Genomic DNA, 19,417 nt, shown 5'->3' with positions numbered 1-19,417 from the left:
TTTTGAGATGGAGTTTCGCTTTGTTTCCCAGGCTGGAATGTGACCACGCGATCACAGATCACTGGAACCTCCGCCTCCCGGGTTCAAGTGATTCTCCTACCTCAGCCTCCTGAGTTGCTGGGATTACAGACGTGCACCACCATGCCCAGGTAATCTTTGTAGTTTTAGTAGAGACAGGGTTTCGCCATGTTGGCCAGGCTGGTCTCAAACTCCTAACCTCAGGTGATCCACCCGCTTCGGCCTTCCAAAGTGCTGGAATTACAGACGTGAGCCACTGCCCACAACCCCAGTGGCTACATTTTTTTTAAAAGTAAAAAGGATACGTAGGAGCATAGAGGATTTTTAGGGCAGTGAAACTATTCTGCGTGATACCACAATGGTGGACACACGTCATTATACATTTGTCAAAACCCACAGAATATCCAACACCAAGAGTGAGCCCTAATGTAAACTAGGAACTTTGGGTGATATTTGCGTGTCAGTGTAGACTCATCAATTTCAGCAAATGGATCTCTCTGGAACCAGAGGTTGTGTATGTATGGGGACAGCAGATATGTGGGAACTCTGTTTCTGCCCAGTTTTGATGTGAACTTAAAACTGTCCTAAAAAATAACAATTTAGCTGGGCGCAGTGGCTCATGCCTGTAATCCCAGGACTTTAGGAGGCTGAGGCAGGAGGATCGCTTGAGCTCAGGAGTTTGAGACCAGCCTGGGCAGCATGGCAAAACCACGTTTTGTATTTTTCTACAAAAAAAAACCCCACAAAAATTAGCCGGATGTGGTGACGCACACCTGCAGTCCCTGCTACTGCGGAGGCTGAGGTGGGAGCATTGCTTGAACCTTGGGGGTGGAGGGCAGTGGAGGTTGCAGTGAGTGGAGATTTTGCCACTGCACTCTAGCCTGGGTGACACAGTGAGAGCCTGTCTTAAAAAAAGAAAAAATTATTATTAAAAATAATTCAAAATTATTAAAACATCAAAAGAAACAGGTGAAAGTAATTTTAATAACATTTTGTTGTCCCAATATATTCAAAAATATCATTTAATATATATAAAAATAATTAATGAGGCTAGGAGCGGTGGCACACACCTGTAATCCCAGCAATTTGGGAGGCTGAGGCAGATGGATGGCTTGAGCTCAGGAGTTTGAGACCAGCCTGGCTAACATGGCAAAAACCTGTGTCTATAAAAAACAAAAACAAAAATTAGCGGGGTGTGGTGGGGTGAGACTGTAGTCCCAGCTACTCAGGAGGCTGAGGTGGGGGCATCACTTGAGCTCGTGAGGTCAAGGCTGCAGTGAGTCATGACTGCATCACTGCACTCCAACCTGGGTGACAGAGTGAGATGCTGTCTCAATACACAAATAAATAAAATTAGTTAATAAAACATTTTACTTTTTCTGGTACTAAGCCATCAAAATTTGGTTTGTATTTTACAATTGCAGCATGTCTCCATGCTTGCTATGACAAGCCACGTTGTCACGGCTCAAAAGCTTCTGTGGCTCATGGCCACTGGGTTCGTCCTCTCAGGGCTAGAGCTTGGTTTGACTCCATGGGAGGACAGACAGAATAGGGTCTTGTGGCCTGCTTTACTCTCTCCTTCATCTTCACGTCCCCTCTACTCCTCTCTTGAAAATTCACACCCAGCCAACTTCTGTTTTCTCTTTTTGAGACAGAATCTGGCTCTGTCACCCAGGCTGGAATGCAGTGGCGCCAATCTTGGCTCGTTGCAGCCTCAACCTCCCAGGTTCAAGCGATTCTTGTGCCTCAGCCTCTCGAGTAGCTGGGACTACAGGCGCAGACCACCATGCCCAGCTAATTTTTGTATTTATTAGTAGAGATAGGGTTTTACCATGTTGGCCAGGATGGTCTCAAACTCCTGACCTCAAGTGATCCACCTGCCTCGGCCTCCCAAAGTGCCAGGTGCCAGGATTACAAGCATGAGCCACCACGCCCGGCTGAACTTTTTTCTTGCTTTTCCTGGTGATCTCCACCTGGCTCTCTTGTGTCAGCCAGAGCGGCCTCTTGGCTTTCCGCCCCCTCTGTTATTCTGCCCAGGGCTTCCATTGGTCCTCGGCTGGCACCTTGCATGCCTCCGCCTTCAGACTGTGGCTCTCACCCAGGAGCTCCGCACCTGGGACATCCCAGTATCTCCACCCCTGAAGCTCCCAGCTCTGGTGACAGCCTCAGTAATAACACAATTCTGAAATATATTCCTACCAGCCAGCACTTAGTAGGCAACGCCAGGCATTCTGCTGACCCAGGGTACATTCTCTTATCCTTCCAACTGTCTTGAGAGCAGGAACCATTTTGCACATAAGGCTGTCCTATCAGTCAGTGAGCACTGACAGGTCCCAGGCTGTGTTCAAGGCAGGGGAAGGAGCTTGGGGGTCCTTAGACAAAAGCCCTGGGGGTCCTGGAGAGTTGAGCCAGGTTTATTAAAAATTCCTCCATGTTGGCCAGGTGTGGTGGTTCACATGCCTAATCCCAGCACTTTGGGTGGCCGAGGAGGGAGGATTGGTTGAGGCCAGGAGTTCCCGATCAGCCTGGTCAGCACAGCAAAACCCCGTCTCTATTTAATTCAAAATAAGAAAAAATATATATATATATTTTTAAATTTCCTCCATTTTCCTGGAAAGAGGATCTCAGTGTATTCCCTTTCCTGCCACCTGCGAACAGGCGGGTGCCCCCGCAGTAAGAAGGATTGGAGGTGGGGGCCTCCAGCTGCCCCAGGTCATTCTCCCGGCAGGTCACCTCCCTGTCCCAGGTAAGGTGCGGTTGGTGACCACAGCAAAAAATCCTCGAGGGGAGGAGAGAACTGGGCGGGGCGGGGCAGGACCAGCGCCTCTCCCGTCGGGGCGGGACCAACATCTGACACAGCAGGCACAACCAGGCTGCAGCGGATACCAGGCGGCAGCGGGCGGACCTGCGCCCGCGGGCACCATGAGCGGCCGAGTCGCGGACCTGAGCCCCCAGCAGCAGGAGGCGCTGGCCAGGGTGAGGGGCATCGCGGGCTGGGAGGCTTGGGGAGGGGCCCTGAGCAGCCTGGCGCTGCCCAACTCGGCTGGAGCCCCCATGGTACGGGCTGGAACACTGAGCCTGGAGAGAGCGCCGCTGTTCTGCCCTCTGGTCCTGTGTGCGGTTGCTGAGGCCGCTACGTGCAGCACGCGGGACAGGAGTCTCTCTCTGGATGACCTGGGGCCGAATCCAGTCTTCTGACCTTGCTTGCTCTCCACCACCCGGCCCTGGTCCTTGTTCCCGGGTTGCGGGGGAGGGATTGGCGCTGCCATCCGGCTGCTGGGGCAACCTTGGGTAGACAGACTCCTTTTCATGCTCAGGTTGCAACATTTGTTTGTTTGGTTTCTCTTTGTAATTTGTTCATAGGGCCCAAACTTCCCTATCTGTAATCTCTTTTTTTTTTTTTTTTTTTTTTTTTTTTTGAGATGGAGTCTTGCTCTGTCCTCCAGGCTGGAGTGTAATGACACAATCTCTGCTCACTGCAACCTCTGCCTCCTGAGTTCAAGCGATTCCCCTGCCTCAGCCTCCCAAGTAGCTGGGATTACAGGTGCCCGCCACCACACCCAACTAATTTTTGTATTTTTAGTAGAGATGGGGTTTCACCATATTGGCCAGGCTGGTCTCAAACTCCTGACCTTACGATGACCCGCTTTGGCCTCCCAAAGTGCTGGGATTACAGGTGTGAGCTACTGCACCTGGCCTCATATTTCTAATCCCAAATTTGGATTCACAGATTCACCTTCAAACCCAGCCCTTGCCTTCAGCTCTGTTAGTCCCCAGGGAAGTGAGATCTCCTCTCTTTCTCAGACCCAAGCCTTAGTCTCAGACCCAAACTCTAAATGACATCCTTCAATTCTGCCAGTTAGGAAAAGGCACGCTTACTCCCCGATAGCCCCAACAGATGTCCTGATAAGGCATTTGTGGCTTCTCTTTCAGCCCATGTCTGTTGACCTCTGCCTCTGTTTTTTTCCACACAGCCTCCACTGTCTGGGGCATCAGGCAATCCACACGGGCTGAGTGCTTACATTTATCTGACACCTGCTTGGAGCCAAGCCTGCTAAGTGTTTTACGTGCACAAACTCCTTTGGTTGGCACAAGTTTATTATTATCCCCACTTCACAGATAAGGAAACTAAGGCTCAGAGAGGTTTGGTAACTTGCCTCTAAATCTAAACCCTTAAGATGCAGTATCAGGGACAACATTCCTAAAACCCTCTAGCTGGCCTGCAGCAGAATCTCCCAGGGATACTTGAAAAAATAAGGCTGTCAGTCAGGCGTGGTGTCTCATGCCTGTGATGACAGCACTTTGGGATGCCAAGGCGGGCAGATTGAGCCAAGGAGTTTGAGACCAGCCTGGGCAACATGGCAAGACCCCATCTCTACAAAAAGTACAACAATTAGCTGGGCGTCTTGTGTGCCTGTGGTCCCAGCTACTTGGGAGTCTGGGCTGGGAGGATCTATTGAGCCCGGGAGGCGGAGGTTGTAGTGAGCCAAGATCACGCAACTACACTCCAGCTTGGGCAACAGAGTGAGATCCTGTCTCAATAATAATAATAATAATAATAATAATAATAATAGTAAAATAATAAAAATCATAATAAAATAAAAATTAAAAATAAGGATGCCAGGGCCCCACCTTAGACATGTAGAATGGGAGTCCTGTGTGTAGGGCACCCCCAAATTTTGGAAAGGACCCAACTCTTTTTCCTATGTTGGGCTGGAGGGTTCCCTGTTTTCAGATGGCAAAGTTGTTCAAGGCAGCACCCTGCATGGTCTGCAGGTGGAGTTGACTGGTGGATGAGGTGGGAAGGGTTAGGGGCGGGGTTGGTGGCCGCTGAGGTCATGAGAGTTCCACTGACCATCAGCTCCTCCCCCGCTTAGTTCCGGGAGAACCTCCAGAACCTGCTGCCCATGCTGCCCAATGCTGATGACTACTTCCTCCTACGCTGGCTGCTAGGTGAGGCTTGCAGGGACCAGGGGAGGTGGAGAGGGAGGGAAGGAAGGAGGGTCTCAGGAGAGGAGTGGGAGGCTTTGGGGAACGAAGCTGTAGAGTAGTAAAGAACACAAGCTTGCCAGGCGCGGTGGCTCACGCCTGTAATCCCAGCACTTTGGGAGGCCGAGGCGGGCTGATCACCTGAGGTTGGGAGTTCGAGATCAGCCTGACCAACGTGGGGAAACCCTATCTCTACTAAAAATACAAAATTAGCCGGTATGGTGGCACATGCCTGTAATTTCAGCTACTCAGGAAGCTGAGGCAGGAAAATTGCTTGAACCCGGGAGGCGGAGGTTGCAGTGAACCGAGATCCCGCCATTGCACTCCAGCCTGGGCATCAAGAGTGAAGCTCTATCTCAAAAAAAAAGAACACAGGCTCTGGAATCAGCCTGCTCTGACTAGAATCTGAGCTCCCCTGTGTTTGAGCACAGCACAAAACCCCACTGAGCCTCAGTTTCTTCATCTGTCAAGAAAGGATGAGGCAACAGGTGGGCACAGCGCCGGGGTGAGGTTACAGTTAACAACCAGGACATCCTTAGGGCTTAACTGGCCTCTGGCCTGCCCAGCCCTTGGGGCAGATATTGCGGAGCACTGTCTTCAGTACTTGCCTTTGGGTCTACCTCCGGTTCGCCGAGGACAGGGCTCTGTTGTCCCCTAAAGGAACCGAGGTGCCCTAGTGCACTGAGCGGGTGCCCAGCAAACACTTAAGGAATTGGATTTAGTGAATGGTAGAGAAGCAGTTTCTTCTAGGAATTACAGCAGCAGTCTAAAAAAATAACAAGCCAGATGCGATGGCTCACACCTATAGTCCCAGTGCTTTGGGAGGCTGAGGCGGGCAGATTGCTTGAGCTCAGGAGTTCAAGACCAGCCTGGGCAACATGGTGAAACCTCATCTCTACAAAAAATACAAAACTTAGCTGGGTGTACTGCTGAGCACCTGTAATCCCAGCTACTCAGGAGGCTGAGGTGAGAGGATCACTTGAGCCCAGGAGGTGGAGGATGCAGTGAGCTGAGCTTGCACCACTGCACTCTGTTGCCTGGCAACAGAGTGAAACCCCATCTCAAAATACTAATGATAGTAACAGACACTGCCCCAGGGCTTAAGGAAAAATTCATCTTAACTCATTACGCCTCATGGAATGGATTTTGAACTTGAGATGGGTCAGAAGTCAGGAGTCAGCCCAGAAAGCATACATACAGTGCATTAAAACACTGGCTTTGGAATGGGGCAGAACTGCGACTGAGTTCCAGAGCTAGCAGTGTGCCCATGGCAAGCCATTCACTGTCTCAACCTCATTTTCCTCTTCTGTGTAATGGGCATAATACTGGTCCCTACCTTCAGGGTGCTGTGAGTCAGATGAGGTCGGAGTTGCACACAGCGCCTGAGAAAAGGAAGTCCCTACCAGGGACTAATTCTTCCTCTGAATTGTTCTGTCTGTGTTGTTTTTGTTTTTCAATATTTTGGCCAGGCCCTATGACTCATGCCTGTAATCCCAGCAGTTTGGGAAGCTGAGAGGGGCGGATCACTTGAGGCCAGTAGTTTGAGACCAGCCTGGCCAACATAGCGAAACCTCATCTCTACAAAATACAAAAATTAGCCGGGTGTGGTGGCACGTGCCTGTAGTTCCAGCTACTCAGGGGGCTGAGGCACGAGAATCACTTGAACCCAGGAGGCGGAGGTTGCAGTGAGCCGAGATCATGCCATCATACTCCAGCCTGGGCAACAGAGTGAGACTCTGTCTTAAAAGTATATATATATATATGTGTGTGTGTGTGTGTGTGTGTGTGTGTACATATATATATCAACTTAAATTTTTAGAATAGTTTTAGATTTTCAGAAAATTGCAAATATAGTGCAAAAAGTTCCCACATACTCTGCACCTAGTTTTATTTTTTATTAACATCCTCTTCTTATGATGATGATGGTACATTTGTTAGAATTAATAAACCAATATGGATACATTATTATTAACTACAGTTCATATAATATTTGGATTTCCTTCATTTTTCTCTTCCAGGATCCCATCCAGGATCCCACATTATATTTAGTTGTCTTGCCCTCCTTAAGACCCCTTGACTGTGGCACTTTGTTTTTGACAAGGGAATATGTCATTACCCCCAGCCTGGACTAAAGAAGGAGTTGGGACAGTTGATTTCTTGAAGCCCCTTGATACAGCATCAGCCCTGTCTCCTCCTTTAGAGTCTTTTTGGGTTTAAAACCCAGCTTTGGGGGTGCTTGGTGTGTCCTTGATAAAGGAGTGGGATTGCAGGTACCTAAGCTTCCAGGTCATAGGAAAGAAAAAGGATCCAAGATCGGGAAGGGGGCTGGGTATCCTGATGCCTCCCACCTCATGCCATGGGTGATGGGACCTGCTGGCATAGCCCTGTCGTCCACTTCAGCATCAGCTTCACTACTCCCGGTCTCCCTAACCCAAGACCCAGGCAAACGGGCGGGCTACTCCTGAGGCTGAGCTTGGCAGAGGACCCTCTCCCGGGCCTCATGCTGAGGGGCTTTTCCCAACTCTCTTTCTGAAGTTCTTTTCCTTTGTTTTTTTTTATTTTTATTTTTATTTTTTGTAGACACAGGGTCACAGAGTCTCACCACATTGCCCAGGCTGGTCTCGAACCCTTGGACCCAAATGATCCTCCTGCCTCAGCCTCTCAAAGTGCAGGGATTACAGGCATGAGCCACTCTGCCTGACCCCCTCTGTTTTTCCTTATCTTCATCCCACATCTGTCTGTCAGTTCCATTAGTTTCATCTGATGCCAGTTCCATCAGGGCAGGGATGTGCCTGCCCTGGTCCCCTCTTCCTGGCACATAGTAGGTGCTACTGAAAAAAAAAAAAACAAAAAAACTCTGTCCTCATATCCCATGAGCATTGCCCAAACCACTGTCTATAGGACAAGAAACCACACTCTGGTTCCTAATTGAAAAATCTCCTATAGCCAGGCATGGTGGCTCGCTCCTGTAATCCTGGGATTTTGGGAGGCCAAGGCAGGAGGATTGCTTGACCCATGAGTTCAAGACCAGTCTGGGCAACATGACGAAACCGTATCTCTACAAAAAATTCAAAAATATGCCAGGCGTGTTGGTGCATGCTTGCAGTTCCAGCTATTTGGGAGGCTGAGGTAGGAGGATGGCTTGTCTCAAAAAAACAAACAAACAACAAAACAGAAAATCACCTATAAACTGACTGTTTTTTAGGCCTATAAGAGAAGATTATGAACAAATATGCATTAATAAATTTGAAAATCCAAGTGAAGAAAGACACATTCCTAGAAAATAATATATAAGACCAAAATTCAGCAAGAAGAAATAGAAAATGTCATCAGACCAATAAATATTAGAGAAATCGAAATGGCAGCAAAAACTTCCCCTCCCCCAAAACTCAGACTCCAGTGGTTCTACAGATGAATTCCTCCAGAGTTTTAAGACCAGCTGGCCGGGCGCGGTGGCTCACGCCTGTAATCCCAGCACTTTGGGAGGCCAAGGTGGGTGGATCACCTGGGGTCGGGAGTTCGAGAAAAGCCTGACCAACATGGAGAAACCCCGTCTCTACTGAAAATACAAAAATTAGCCAGGCATGGTGGCGGGCACCTGCAATCCCGGCTACTCGGGAGGCTGAGGCAGGAGAATCGTTTGAACGTAGGAGGTAGACGTAGCAGTAAGCCAAGATTGTACCATCACACTCCAGACTGGGCAACAGAAAGAGACTGCGTCTCAAAAAACAAACAAACAAACAAACAAAAACAGTTAATTTCTAGCTCATACAAATTGTTTAAGAACCTATGAGAGAGTGAAAGTTACCTTATAAGGTTTGAGTAAGTTTGATTTCAAAGCTAGATCAGTACAATTTTTAAAATTTCATTTTATTATTTTTTTTTGAGACAGAGTCTTGCTTTATTGCTAAGGATGGAGTGCAGTGGTGCAGTTTCGGCTCACTGGAAACTCCATTTCCCGGGTTCAAGTGATTCTCGTGCCTTAGCCTCCTGACTAGCTGGGATTACAGGCATGAACTACCACACTCGGCTAATTTTTTGTATTTTTAGTAGAGACAGGGTTTCACCATGTTGGCCAAGCTGGTCTTGAACTCCTGACCTCAGGTGATCTGCTTGCCTTGGCCTCCCAAAGTGCTGAGATTACAGGCAGGAGCCACCGTGCCCAGCTAATACAAGTTTTTTAAAAAGAAAATTCTCAGCCTATTTTACTTATGAATGTAGATATAAAGAAGTCTAAATCAGGCCAGGCATGGTGGCTCACACCTGTAATCCCAGCACTTTGGGAGGCCAAGGCAGGCAGATCGCTTGAAGTTAGGAGTTCAAGACCAGCCTGACCAATAAAAATACAAAATTTAGCCAGGCATGGTGGCGTGTGCCTGTAGTCCCAGCTGCTCAGGAGGCTGAGGCACGAAAATTACTTGAACCCAGGAGGCGGAGGGTGCAGTGAGCTGAGATCTGCACTCCAGTCTGAGTGACAGAGTAAGACTCTGTCTCAAAAAAAAAAGAAAAGTCAGATACCATTCAAAACAGCAACAAAGTCCGTAAAATACCCAGGAGTTTAACCTATAACACATAATACCTGTACAGCAAAAATCTTAAAATCTCTGAAGTATATAGAACTGCCCTGTTCAGTTTGATAACCTGTAGCCACATATAACTGTAACGATTAAATTAAATTAAAACTCCAGGTCCTCAATCACACTTGCCATGTTTCAACTGCTCCGTAACCTCAGGCAGCTAGCGGCTACCTTAATGAACAACTCAGGTATAGGACATTTCCATCATCACAGAACGTTCTCTTGGATAGAATTGACACAGAAGATGCTTTTAATAAATACATAGCCCAGAGCAAAGATCGGGCAGGTGAACTTGGTGGCTTATCTTCAAATATTTGCAGAATTGCCACACTGACAAGGGATTACGTCTATTTGTTTGACCTCTGATGATGCGGCTGGAACCATCACAGGGCAGATTTGGGTTCAGTCAAAGCTGCTGAAGAATGGAATGGTAATGCCTTCTGTGGTAGTGAACTCCCCATCGTGGGAGATAATCAAGGCTGAGCTGTTGCATTGGGGGTTCTTTCTTTCTTTTTTTTTTTTCTTTTTTTAAGACAAGGTCCCACTCTGTCTCCCAGAGTGCAGTGGTGTGACCTTGGCTTACTGCAGCCCCCTCCTCCTGGGTTCAAGTGATTCTCGTGCCTCAGCCTTCCGAGTAGCTGGGACTACAGGTGTGCACCACCACGACTGGCTAAGTTTTGTGGGTTTTGTTCTTGTTGTTGTTGTTGTTGTTGTTTGAGACAAAGTCTTGCTCTTGTCCCCCGAGCTGGAGTGCAATGTCATGATCTCAGCTCACTGCAAACTTTGCCTCCCGGGTTCAAGCAATTCTCCTACCTCAGCCTCCCGAGTAGCTGGGATTACAGGCGCCCGCCACCATGCTCGGCTAATTTTTGTATTTTTAGTAGAGACGGGGTTTCACCATGTTGGCCAGGTTGGTCTTGAACTCCTGACCTCAGGTGATCTGCCCGCCTTGGTCTCCCAAAGTGCTAGAATTACAGGCGTGAGCCACCACGCCCAGCTGGGAGTGATTTCTGGAACTGGTTCATGGTCAGAGCAGAGGAGGCCTAGATAGCATCTGAGATCCCTTCCATCTGAAAATCTCTGACCTCGCATATTGTTTCAGCTCCGCGAGTGGACAAATTCCTCAGTGAGCCAGGGGTCTCAGAGAGCAACAGTCAAAGCATTTCTAAAATAGATCATCACGTTTTCAATTAAAGTGTGTCTATTTCTTCAAAATAGGTAATTATGAGAGCTACTGTTTATTGAGAACCTACTGTGAGCCAGGTACTGGGCCAAGCACTTTCTATACATTATCTCATGTTGTTCTTTGAATAACTGAAACAGATAGTGTTCTCATTTAACTGATTTAAAAAACTAAGGCTCAGAGAAGGTAAGTGACTTGCTCAAGGTTGCACAGGAAATAAAAGGGCAACACTAGACTTTAAGCCCCAGTCTGTGTGAATCCAAACCCCATGCTCCCCACCACCCCAACACTGTGCAGGTGGCGGGGGGATCTCTGCTTCCTGAGGGACATCAAATACAGGCTAGACTGGCCTCCAGAAGGTTGTAGGAAGACTGGAAACTGAAATCAAGGGCTCTCCAGTCTTCTAGATGATTAAAGATCCTTAACTTGTTAAAAAAAACATCTCTAGGTCAGACACAGAGGCTCGCGCCTGTAATCCCAACACTTTGGGAAGCTGAGGCAGGAGGACTGCTTGAGGCCAGGAGTTCAAGACCAGCCTGGGCAACATAACAAGATCCTTATCTCTACAAAAAAAAGAAATCTAAAAAAAAATTAGCCAGGTGTGGCGGTGTGGCCCTGTTGTCTCAGCTACTCAGAAGGCTGGGGTAGGAGGATCACCTGGGCCAGAGGACACAGTAAGCTATGATCACATCACTGCACTCTGGCCTGGGCAACAGAGCCAAGACCCTGTCTCAAAAAACAAACAAACAAACAAACAATTTCTAGATGTTCAATGTATTCTTGGGGTGTCAGAAAAAGGCTGAGGACACCTTAGCTATTTCCTCATGAGTTTTTAGGGAACGGCTCTTTCTAGATCTATCCTTGAGCTTCTACTTACCTCCTCCTCTTCTTGCAGCTCGAAACTTTGACCTGCAGAAATCTGAGGACGTGCTCCGGAGGGTAAGGATCTCTGATCCCTACTGTCCTGCCTTCCATGCACCATGACCCAGGGATTCATGGCAAAAGGGTAGAGACTCTGGCCCTGTCCCATTCTCCTGTTCCTTCTTTCTTCCTCCCCCGATCCCTTTCTGCATCAGACCCAAGTCCCACCAGCCCACCTCCTGTCGCCATACCCGGAGAGCCTGGGTATGTTCTGGCGGGATCTTGGTGGCTGTGGGCAGAGGGACCTAGCCTGGTGTCCCCAAGTTCCTGCAGAATCCTATAGCTCCTGCTGTGTCCCTGCAGCACATGGAGTTCCGGAAGCAACAAGACCTGGACAACATCATCACGTGGCAGCCCCCCGCGGTGAGCCTTGGGCAGCATCCCCCAGGCCGTCTGAGGCCCCCCACCGCCGACCTCATCTCCCACCCACCACATCCAGCCGCCTGATGGAGTAGGGACCCAGCCTAGTGAGCTGGATTGAGTCAGGACCTTACCCACACCTCCAGGTCATCCAGCTGTATGACTCGGGTGGTCTTTGTGGCTACGACTATGAAGGCTCCCCTGTGTACTTCTGCATCATCGGGTCCCTCGACCCCAAGGGTCTCCTGCTGTCGGCCTCCAAGCAGGATTTGATCCGGAAGCGCATCAAGGTCTGTGAGCTGCTTTTGCATGAGTGTGAGCTGCAGACTCAGAAGGTGAGCAGCTGGGGTGGACCTGGGCCTCATCTGTCTATAGGGTGGCACCAGGACCAGAGAGGGGTGGCACCTTCCCCCCCTCCCCAGCCCTCAGCACTCAGGACTCTGGTGGAATGTGGGCTTCTCCCACCCCTTACCCACCCATGAAGGTGAGGTGTTTTTCATCTGTCTGGAAAACACTATGGGCTGCCAGAGGGTGGGATGGCAGGAAGGTGGGGAGAGGTGCCCAAGTCTCTCTGGCCAGGATCTCCTGACTGGAGCTGTTGTCTGACCTATATGCTGACTCTGTCCCAAGCAGCTGGGCAGGAAGATCGAGATGGCGCTGATGGTGTTTGACATGGAGGGGCTGAGCCTGAAGCACCTGTGGAAGCCAGCTGTGGAGGTCTACCAGCAGGTAAGGTGGGCGGCTGGTTTGGGGCTGGTGTGGGCAGCGGCTCCCAGCTGTGAGCCCTAGCTGTGAATTGCTGTGAGAATCCAGTGAGATAGAGGGGTGGGTATGCCCTGCAGGGGCTCCACAGACCAGCCAATGATGCTGGCCTAGAGTCCAGCCTCCAAGGAGAAAGAGGAGCAAGAGTAACACAAAGAGGCCAGGCGCGGTGGCTCATGCCTGTCGTCCCAGCGCTTTGGGAGGCCAAGGCGGGAAGATTGCTTGAGCCCGGGAGTTCAAGATCAGCCTGAGCAACACAGTGAGATGTCATCTCTACCAATAATAATAATAATAATAATAATTTTTACATTAGCCCAGTGCAGTGGCACATGCCTGTAGTCCTAGATACTTGGGTGGCTGAGGCAGGAGAATGTCTTGAACCCAGGAGTTCAAGGCTGCAGTGAGCTGTGATTGTGCCACTACACGCCACCTTGGGCGACAGAGCGAGACCCTGTCTCAAGAACAGATCAACAAACACAAAAAGAATAACAGAGAGGAGGAGGCGCATGCTTGTGGGGAAGGTAGGATGGGCCAGGGATGGGCCTCTTGTCTCAGCAGCATCAGAGGCCACAGAAACCCATGGGCGGGAGGTGATGGAATAGAGCCCCAACCAGACTCATCTTGACTCCACAGTTTTTTAGCATCCTGGAAGCAAATTATCCTGAGACTTTGAAGAATTTAATTATTATTCGAGGTAAGCCCATGACCGGGATGATCTCCTGGGGAGGGAGAAGCAGGAATAGGGGGGTACAATAGGTAAGCTGTGGAGTTAAAGGCTTCTTCAACCATCCTTTGTGAGGAACCAGGTTTTGTGTGGTTGGTTTCTGGTTAGTTCGTTTTTTATTGAGATGGATTCTCACTCTGTCACCCAGACTGGAGTGCAGTGTCACAATCTCTGCTCACTGCAACCTCTGCCTCCTGGGTTCAAGCGATTCTCCTGCCTCAGCCTCTCTAGTAGCTAGGATTACAGGTGTATGCTACCATGCCTGGCTAATTTTTGTATTTTTAGTAGAGATGGGGTTTCCCCATGTTGGCCAGGCTGGTTTCGAACTCCTGATCTCAGGTCATGCAGCCACCTCAGCCTCCCACAGTGCTGGGATTACAGGAGTGAGCCACCGCACCTGGCCTCTGGCATTATTTTCTAGTTTCAGTCCTTCACAGGTTCATATTTCTGTAATACACAAAATCATGCACTGGTGTGTTGCAACAATGTCAAGTTATAAGTTTCTAAATGTTTACTGTTACTTACTTATGTCAGTGTGGGCTGGGAACCAATAGTCCATGGACCACACTAATGGATGGATACACTTTGAGCAGGAATGGTCCCTGGCTGCCCTGGTGATGTCATGTGTTCCAGAGTCAGAGGATCTGATTCAAATCTAACTAGCTCTATGATTTTATCCAAGTCTGCTTAACCTCACTGAGCCTCAGTTTCCCATTCTGTAAGATGAGGATACAGTAGCCCCCTCCCCAAAGATAACTATGAGGTTAAATGAAACAGTGTGTGGAGAAGATGGAGCACAGAGCTTGGCCCACAGACAGTGCTCAGTTGAGCGTGAGCAATTCAGGGCAGGACAGGAGGTCTAATGTAAATGTCACACCCAAGAAGATTCCAGACAACCTGGAGTGTGGAAAAGAAGAGATACTGTTGGGGAATCAATATTGCTGACCCTAGAGCCAGCTTGTGCTCAACCCCTTACAACTGGGTTGGGGAGACAGCCATTTGTTTTTTATTTTTTTAATTTGTTTTTTCTTTTTCGAGATGGAGCCTCACTCTGTCACCCAGGCTGTAGTGCAGTGGCACGATCTTGGCTCACTGCAACCTCTGCCTCCCAGGTTCAAGCAATTCTTGTGCCACTGCCACCTGAGTAGCCGGGATTACAAGCATACACCACTACGCCCAGCTAGTTTTTGCATTTTTAGTAGAGACAGGGTTTCACCATGTTGGCCAGGCTGGTCTTGAACTCCTGGCTTCAAGTGATCTGCCTGTCTCTGCCTCCCAAAGTGCTGGGATTTCAGGCATGAGCCACTGCACCCAGCCTGAGACAACCACTTATTAAAAGCCAGCAACTGTGCCAGGTGTTATACATACATTATTTCACCTTCATTTTCCAGTTAACTGCACTAAGACTTAGAGATGGTGGGTAACTTGCTGAAGGTCACACAGCAGAGAGTGGCGGAATCCATATCTGTCCAACTCCTGTCCAGCACCTGCTCTTGACTGTGGCTCTGTATCCCCATGTCCTCTCTGGTCCAGCTTCTCAAGAGATTTACATGTGTTTCAGCCCCCAAACTGTTCCCCGTGGCCTTCAACTTGGTCAAGTCGTTCATGAGTGAGGAGACACGCAGGAAGATTGTGATTCTGGGAGGTGAGCGGCTTGGCCTCCTGGTTGTGTCCGTCTGCCTGGGAAGCAGAGGTCGACGCTAAAGACCCTGCTTCTCCCTGGCTCGTCCTCTACTCGGGCACTGCCCCTGGTGAGCCTCCACACACACGGGCAATGCCTTGGGTCCTAGACCATGAACTGGGAGCCACATAAAGGTCTTTGGTACGGTTAGGAGTAGGCACCCAGGGGAGCACGCCCAGGATGTATTGGGTCCCCTCACTGGGCTCAGCCCTCTTTTGCCCTCTGTTGAGTCTCCTGAGTCCCCTTGGAGTTCCTCTCTTGCTCCCACACAGACAACTGGAAGCAGGAGCTGACAAAATTCATCAGCCCCGACCAACTGCCCGTGGAGTTTGGGGGGACCATGACTGACCCCGATGGCAACCCCAAGTGCCTGACCAAGGTACAGGGTGCCCAGAGGATGGGGAAGGAGGGGAGAAGCTTTGATCTAGTGCCCACACACCCCCTTCACCCACAGATCAACTACGGGGGTGAGGTGCCCAAGAGCTTCTACCTGTGCAATCAGGTGAGGCTGCAGTATGAGCACACAGTGTCCGTGGGCCGCGGCTCCTCCCTGCAGGTGGAGAACGAGATCCTGTTCCCGGGCTGTGTGCTCAGGTAGGGATCACAGCCACCACTCCACACCTGGGAACAGCTGGGAGGGGCCTGGAGCCCAGGCAGGGGGTCGCCAGTGGGGCTCTGTCCACTGCAGGTGGCAGTTCGCATCGGATGGCGGGGACATCGGCTTTGGGGTTTTCCTGAAGACCAAGATGGGGGAGCGGCAGAGGGCTAGGGAGATGACGGAGGTGCTGCCCAGCCAGCGCTACAACGCCCACCTGGTGCCTGAAGATGGGAGCCTAACCTGCCTCCAGGCTGGCATCTGTAAGAGCTGCAGGGTTTACTGGAATTGTTTTCCCTGCCAGTCTGCCCTCTGCTTGCCCTCTCTTTCCAGCTCTCAGGAGGGTGGGGGGATCTCTATAAACTCCAGGGGAGCTGGCTTTGGGGCCGTGGATCGGATGAGTGACCCCTACCTGTGGGTATGAGGGCAGAGACTCATTGTGGGGGAAGAGCTGGTGTTCAGAACCTAGGGCCTTGGGCTCAGCTCCTGAGAAGCCCCTATACCGGGGTCACTGGACTAAGAGACAGGTAAGTAAGAGGCCATGGACTTAGAATCAGGGGTCTTGGCAAGGGGACCACCCAGTTGCATGAACCACCCCACTCTAGGAGTCTCAAAGAGGTGACTTCCTCCAGGTGTTTATCCTTCACCCCCAGGCCTTCCAGGCCAGATGCAGCTCAGTCAGCTTTACCAGAAGCAGCATTGCTCAGGGCCACCATGTCTATTGGGAACTGAGCTAGGAGAAGGGGAACCCAAAGTTGATTTCCTTTGGAGGAGAAGGGTGTGGCTTATGCTTAAGTCAACACGTTGCCTTGTTTCATTCTGTGCAAAGGGAGCATTAGGAGAGTAGAGACAGAAAAGTCTGCGTGACTCATCACACCTGAGTTGATGCTGGACCTTGGCATTGAAGGATATGCCTTCTGCGAGACGGAAAAGCAGCTTACGTAGCCCAGCCCATTCCTCCTGGGGTAGCAGGGCTCCTCCCTGGGTTGGGACATTGGGATAAAGGAATCCCAGTACCTCCCCTCCCTTGCTCTGTGACCGCTAAAAGATCATATCACCTCTCTAAGCCTCAGTTTTCTCATCCATAAAATGAGGATGACATTGCCTTCTGCATGGGGCTGCTTTGAGGATTCAGGGAGCTGTAATGTGTGATGGAATGCATGGTGCATGGAGAGGCCCAAGAGCTACCTGTGCAACCGCAACCAGGTGAGGACGCAGTACGGGCATCCTGTGTCCGTGGGCCACAGCTCCTCCCTGCAGGTGGAACTCGAGATCCTGTTCCCAGGCCACCTGCTCCCTGGCTGTGTGCTGTTCTGTGTGCTGGTGACCATCATGATTCCTTTATGTAGCACAAGCTACCATGGAGATGGAAGTGAGCAACGGGCTTAGGGCTGGGCACAGGCTGACCCTCAGGCTCACCCACTGTCCTGGACAGCTCATTCCCAAGGGTTCCAGGGATGCAGCCATGCAGGGCTGGCTCTTCCTGCAGATATGCAGGGTTCGTGCTCCCTGATCACCTCTCCATCACCACAGATGTCCTGCGCTTCGACAACACCTACAGCCGGATGCATGCCAAGAAGCTCAGCTACACTGTGGAGGTGCTGCTTCCCGACAAGGCCTCTGAGGAGACACTGCAGAGTCTCAAGGCGATGAGACCCTCCTCAACACAGTGAAGACCCCAGCCACCTCTGCCTGTGCGCTCCAACACCTTCACACCCACTCCCCTGACCCCTGACCTCCCAGGCAGGATGGTGCTGAAGGTAGCTGCAGAGAGCCACTTGTCCCACGTCACCATCTCAGCTCATTGTGGGCTCGCCTGGCACAGTGACCAAGCAGGAAGGGGCCACCAGTGCATAGGCCATGCTGAAGATTCAGACAGGAACCTCTTTCCCTGTTCCCAGAGAATGGGGCTGAGAATGAGAACGCTGAAGATGATCCAGGTCACTGAGGATGGGTCCTGCCTGCAGAAGCTGCCCTTTCATCCATCCCAACAAGATCCAGTCACCCAGGACTCGCCCATGCCTGGTGTTCCAGCTTCAGCGGGTGTGCATGGATCCCAGGCCTTGTGGGCGTCACAGCTTCAGGCTTGAAGAGAGAGAAGCCCTGTTCTATGCATGTAGGAGGTCAGCAGGGGTGGGCAGGCCTAGGTGGAGGCAGCTGGGTGAGGGTCCTGGTTCCAGCAGAGCACTGGGGCCCATCCAAGCTTGTTCTGCCACCGCTGGATGGAAAATTGGAAATGGGCTGGGTGTGGCGGCTCATGCCTATAATCGCAGCACTTTGGGAGGCTGAGGTGGGCAGATCACCTGAGGTCAGGAGTTCGAGACCAGCCTGGGCAACATGGTGAAACCCTGTCTCTACTAGAACTACAAAAATTAGCCGAGCATGGTGGCCTGTGCCTGTAATCCCAGCTACTCAGGAGGCTGCGGCGGGAGAATTGCTTGTACCCAGGAGGCAGAGGTTGTAGTGAGCTGAGATTGTGCCACTGCACTCCAGCCTGGGTGACAGAACCAGACTCTGTCTCTAAACAAACAAACAAAGAAAAGAAAATTGGAAATGGAGAGGTGGGGCCTGGCATGGGTAACCATCAGAGGACAAAGCCATGTTCAGCCTTCCAGTTGAGTGGGTAATGACTGAGTTTCCAGGGAATTCCCAGTGACCTCCGCTCCACACCTGCTGTGATCCTGCCAACATTTAGCTTTGGTTCTTTTGGCAGCTGCACCATTCATGGATGCATATATGTAGAGTCTGAACAGGTGTTCTGCTGCTAGAAACAGCAAACCATCTAAACTCCTAAAGCCAGTGCCACAAGGCATTCCTGTTCCAACTGGGTGTTTGAGCAGATTGGCAGGTTAAAAAAAAAAAAAAATGGCTGTGCTGGCTCCAAGGAGATGGACTGGGCTGTGGGGCAAGAGTTACAGGACATCCCCATGTTCAGGGGCTGCCTCTGCATCCGAGATGTGAAAGGCATCCTCACTACCCTGTTGCACTGCGTGGCCACCCTGTCTTCTGCTTCCCCAGATGCAGCGATATTTGGAGTGCCCAGAGGCACTTGGCTTCCATGGCAGGCTGTGGCCAACTGGAGTTGGGAGGACCCTGTGCTACATTTCACAAGGCCCCCCGGTTGTCATGATGGGGGATCATAATACCTCACTTCAGCCGTGATGTCCTCTGCCTTGACGTCCTCTGCCTAAAAACCAGGGGTCCCTAGACTTGAGCTCTGAGTCTTGCCTATGTAACTACCTACAGCCAATTTTCCATCAGCACAGCTTTGTCTGGTTTCCTTGCAGGCAGTAAGGATTGCTCTGCCTTATGCACAAGTGTTTCCTGAGGCTCTGATTACAGGGTTGTGATCACGAATACCGGCAGCCTGGGGGGGTGGGGTGGGGGTGGCAAACAAAACTGGGGTCAGGTGCAGGCGCTAGTGACTGAATTGCAGTGAGCCGTGGTCACCTGCAGAGGTGAGAGCAGAATCTCCTACCAAGCCAGGAGGGGAGGGGCACACTGGGAGCTCAGCAGGGGCACATTTCCTTAGCAACCCCATTTGCAATTCTTTTTTTTTTTTTCCTGAGACACAGTCTGTGTTGCCTAGACTGGAGTGCAGTGGCGC

At 50.6% G+C, this 19,417-nt stretch overlaps 1 protein-coding gene across 3 annotated transcripts; it reads left to right on the top strand.

The window, feature by feature from the left end:
- The first annotated feature begins 2,866 nt into the window (after window positions 1-2,866).
- On the top strand, window positions 2,867-18,657 carry SEC14L4 (SEC14-like 4 (S. cerevisiae)). Of its 3 annotated transcripts, none has more exons than XM_011957705.1 (12): window positions 2,867-2,994; window positions 4,880-4,971; window positions 11,663-11,706; window positions 11,992-12,051; window positions 12,195-12,383; window positions 12,682-12,777; window positions 13,444-13,504; window positions 15,096-15,179; window positions 15,488-15,594; window positions 15,670-15,809; window positions 15,904-16,073; window positions 17,300-18,657. In XM_011957705.1, exons 2-12 carry the CDS (start codon window positions 4,926-4,928, stop codon window positions 17,461-17,463), a joined length of 1,161 nt encoding a protein of 386 aa, XP_011813095.1. In that variant the 5' UTR covers window positions 2,867-2,994; window positions 4,880-4,925; the 3' UTR covers window positions 17,464-18,657. The 3 variants fall into 3 exon arrangements, with proteins under 3 accessions (XP_011813095.1, XP_011813094.1, XP_011813096.1); XM_011957704.1 differs by having other exon boundaries at window positions 2,873-2,994; window positions 4,896-4,971; window positions 17,344-18,657; XM_011957706.1 differs by having other exon boundaries at window positions 2,889-2,994; window positions 4,896-4,971; window positions 17,712-18,657.
- Window positions 18,658-19,417: the final 760 nt, after the last annotated feature.

Source organism: Colobus angolensis, unplaced genomic scaffold, assembly GCF_000951035.1.
Source record: "Colobus angolensis palliatus isolate OR3802 unplaced genomic scaffold, Cang.pa_1.0 Scaffold448, whole genome shotgun sequence".
Lineage (NCBI taxonomy): Eukaryota > Metazoa > Chordata > Mammalia > Primates > Cercopithecidae > Colobus > Colobus angolensis.
Note: the sequence above shows the minus strand (reverse complement) of the source record. Positions and strands in the feature narration are given on the sequence as shown.

Bases quoted from the DNA above. Each gene is read 5' to 3' on its own strand.
- SEC14L4 (XM_011957704.1), top strand. From the start codon at position 2,941: ATGAGCGGCCGAGTCGCGGACCTGAGCCCCCAGCAGCAGGAGGCGCTG. The intron at 12,778-13,443 runs GTAAGGTGGGCG...TTGACTCCACAG, and splicing joins CTGTGGAGGTCTACCAGCAG to TTTTTTAGCATCCTGGAAGC. The intron at 13,505-15,095 runs GTAAGCCCATGA...CATGTGTTTCAG, and splicing joins GAATTTAATTATTATTCGAG to CCCCCAAACTGTTCCCCGTG.